General features: G+C 22.9%; 3 protein-coding genes across 3 annotated transcripts, besides 7 other annotated features; 2 read left to right on the top strand and 1 right to left on the bottom strand.

Annotated features, from left to right (window-relative positions):
* Positions 1–172: 172 nt before the first annotated feature.
* Positions 173–700, top strand: EDI_324570 (Rho GDP-dissociation inhibitor, putative; the record flags this gene model as incomplete). The annotated part of the gene is made up of 1 exon (XM_001738798.1): positions 173–700. The coding sequence occupies one exon, from the start codon at positions 173–175 to the stop codon at positions 698–700; it is 528 nt and encodes a 175-aa protein (XP_001738850.1).
* Positions 701–730: 30 nt separating this feature from the next.
* Positions 731–779: a sequence feature (AT_rich).
* Positions 780–797: 18 nt separating this feature from the next.
* EDI_324580 (uncharacterized protein) lies at positions 798–1,598 on the bottom strand (the record flags this gene model as incomplete). The annotated part of the gene is made up of 1 exon (XM_001738799.1): positions 798–1,598. The coding sequence occupies one exon, from the start codon at positions 1,596–1,598 to the stop codon at positions 798–800; it is 801 nt and encodes a 266-aa protein (XP_001738851.1).
* An 86-nt stretch (positions 1,599–1,684) lies between these two features.
* Positions 1,685–1,788: a sequence feature (AT_rich).
* A 25-nt stretch (positions 1,789–1,813) lies between these two features.
* Positions 1,814–1,873: a sequence feature (AT_rich).
* Positions 1,874–2,148: 275 nt separating this feature from the next.
* EDI_324590 (uncharacterized protein) lies at positions 2,149–2,593 on the top strand (the record flags this gene model as incomplete). Its single annotated transcript, XM_001738800.1, has 2 exons — positions 2,149–2,300; positions 2,422–2,593. 2 exons carry the CDS (start codon positions 2,149–2,151, stop codon positions 2,591–2,593), a joined length of 324 nt encoding a protein of 107 aa, XP_001738852.1.
* Positions 2,177–2,336: a microsatellite.
* Positions 2,236–2,416: a microsatellite.
* Positions 2,594–2,602: 9 nt separating the features above from the next.
* Positions 2,603–2,683: a sequence feature (AT_rich).
* Positions 2,684–3,049: 366 nt separating this feature from the next.
* Positions 3,050–3,113: a sequence feature (AT_rich).

Genomic DNA, 3,113 nt, shown 5'->3' on the forward strand with positions numbered 1-3,113 from the left:
AAAAACTCTGAAGAAAAAATAGATTATTTAGAAAACTATTAGAAGAAGTATCAAAGAACTATAAAACTAAATACAGGAAAAGATCTTAGAAATAAAAACAGTTCAAAGGAAAAAGAAGATGAAAAGCGGTGATATAAAAAGATCCACATCTTAAAAAGATTAAAACACTGATATGTCAGCAGCAGACATTGTTAAAAACGAAAAAGATCCAAGCCTTGTTGCATATTTAAAATCACTTGGAATTGATCCAGATTATGTTCCACCAAAAGATGATCCAAGAAGAGTTGTTATTAGTGAGTTTGCAGTATTATTTAAAGAACATGATCCAGTTATTCTTAAATTAAATACTGAAGAAGATATGGAAAAGGCTAAAAAAACACCAATTATTATTAAAGAAGGAGCTGAATTCAAAATGCGTGTTACATTCCGTGTCCAACATCAACCAGTTCTTGGATTAAGAATTTTGAATACTGTTTCTAAACTTGGTAAACAAGTTGCATCTGATGAAGAAATGTTAGGTTCATATCCACCAAAGAATGAATTTAATGCATTAGAATTACCAAAGAATGATTGGAATGAAGCACCAACTGGAATGCTTGCTAGAGGTGAATATAAATCTAATGTTAAATTTTATGATGATGATAAAGTCACTCATCTTCAATTCGATTATTTGATCAAAATCGCCAAGGATTGGGATTAAGCTGTCTTTTTTCTAATTCAATTTTTACACTATTTAATTTTTTTATTTATTTAAATCAATATTACTATGATTTAAATAAGAAGAAAGAATGTTTAAATTATGTTAAAGGTTGAATCGTTTTACTATTAATACTTAAAAATAACCATTGAGGTGATACAATCACACACTGTGGAGAAATTAAATGCACTATTTCTTTATCTGTTGAATTATTTGTTATGTAATGTGTTACTTTTGAGTTAAATGAAAATGATACATTTCCTCCATATGCAATAAAATATCGTTGTAATTCTGTTCGAATTTGTTGGTCAATATCTCTTCCAAAATAGATAGTAAAAGAAGAAAAAATATTAGGAAGTGATTTAATGATACGGTCATTCACTTGTAAAATAGAAGTATCTTCAAAGCTAGTATCTCGAGTATCACCTCCATCTTCTAGTATTGTATTTCCTGAATTTTCATCATTTGGTGGTTTAATTAATGATTCATCAGGGAATAAATCTATTGTTCGTTTAGTTGATGGATTAGGAAGAAGAAGATCTGAAGAATTACGTTTAGTAGGTTTTCCTTCTTCATCTGGGATAATTAGCTCATTGTAATAAATACATTGACATAACCATTTTAATGAACGAGCACATCCTCTTTCTTCATATGTCTTTTTTGATGCACCTTTAAATTCTTCTGACAAAATAGCAAAATCAACATCTTTTTTGTTTGATATTTCACCGTCATTGTCTTCAATTATTGCTCTTATTGGATCTCTTTGTTCTGTAGAAAATCCAAGTAATTTAAATGTTTTACCAGAAAATACACTTGTTCTTTTATCATTGATATCAGCAATATCAACACTAACTCTTTTCTTTAGATTTAATCCAGTTTCTTGCCATTCATCTTCTGCCATAATTTTTTTAAAATGTAAGTTCTAATTGAATTAAGTAATTGATTAATTGAATAACTTAAACAACTTTGAAAGATATTTAAGAAAACTAAAAAATTTATAAAATAACTAGAAAAGAAATATAAAACAAATATTTTATTATTAACAATACTTTAATGTATTATTTTATTATTTCTTTTTAATTGAATTTATTCTTCTTTCTCATTACTAAGTCATTGTTTTATTAATGATTTCTTTTATAATGTATTATTCAAAATAATAATTTTTATTGTAAATAAGTTCATCTTTTAATTTCTGATGTTATTCCCTATTTATTGCTATTGTTTTCTTTTAATCATCTTTTTCTTTATTTGATTAACTCCAAAATCAAAACATTTATCTTTTTAAATTTCTTTAATAACTAGTGGTTTATATAATTTGTAGATGATAAAAAAGTATTCTCAATATCCTTTCTGATATTTATCAGATTTTTATAATTACTTGTTAACAACAATTATTATTTTTTATCCTTTTTTTATCATTTGTTTTGTTCTTTCTTATTGATATTCTTTTAATGTTATCTTTAAAAAAGAAATATTATATTTATTTCTTTTATTATATTCTGTTTTTTTTTTCATTATTCCTTCTTTTTATTCTTCTGTTATTCATGTTATCTTTCATTAGTATTTATTTAATTCTTTCATTTTACCTCTTCATTCTTTTATTGTTTTTCAGGTTATTTATTTTATATTTTTATTTATTGACTATTAAATATTAACATTTTGTTTTTTTATTTAATCAATTTTCATGTACTTATTCTAGTAATTTATACATTTTATTTAATCAGCTATTCTGGTTCTTACAAGATTATACTCTATTTTCAGTTATTATTTAATAATCCATCATCTAGTTCTTTTTTTCTATTGTGTAGTGTTATAAGCATATTATTTTTATTTCATATCTTTAATGTTAAAGTGATATTTACAATTGTAGTAATTAACAAGACAAACACAAAATAGAGTATCAACAAATATTTATTTACTATTTTATTGGTAATAATTAATATTTTAATTGATTTCATTCAAAGTATTATTTATTTTTGTAATAATCAATACTAATAAAAGTAATTCAAATTCTTTAAAAGTAAAGCTATACTACTAAAATATAAGATATCCTTTGCATTAATATGGTAAAACAATCCCTAATCAAAAATTTGCATTTCATTATTTTCAATTAATTTTTATAAATCAACCATTAATACAAAATGAGTGAATTAGTTATAAAATAAACTAATTATAACCAAATAAATCCATAAATTTGTTTCTTTCTATATATGAATTTCATTAAATAGTTTTTTATTTCAATTCATCTGTATTTTTACAACTTCTTTACTATATCCTGTCTTCTTTATTAAAATACTGAATAAACAAAATAAGTTATTATTTAGAGAGTATTAATAAACTTTTTAACACGTCAATAATAAATAATACCAATTATTAAAATTATTCAGTTTTTATTTATATCAAATTAAATAAATAA

The sequence above is a fragment of the Entamoeba dispar genome, genomic scaffold, assembly GCF_000209125.1.
Source record: "Entamoeba dispar SAW760 scf_1105229461697 genomic scaffold, whole genome shotgun sequence".
NCBI lineage: Eukaryota > Evosea > Mastigamoebida > Endamoebidae > Entamoeba > Entamoeba dispar.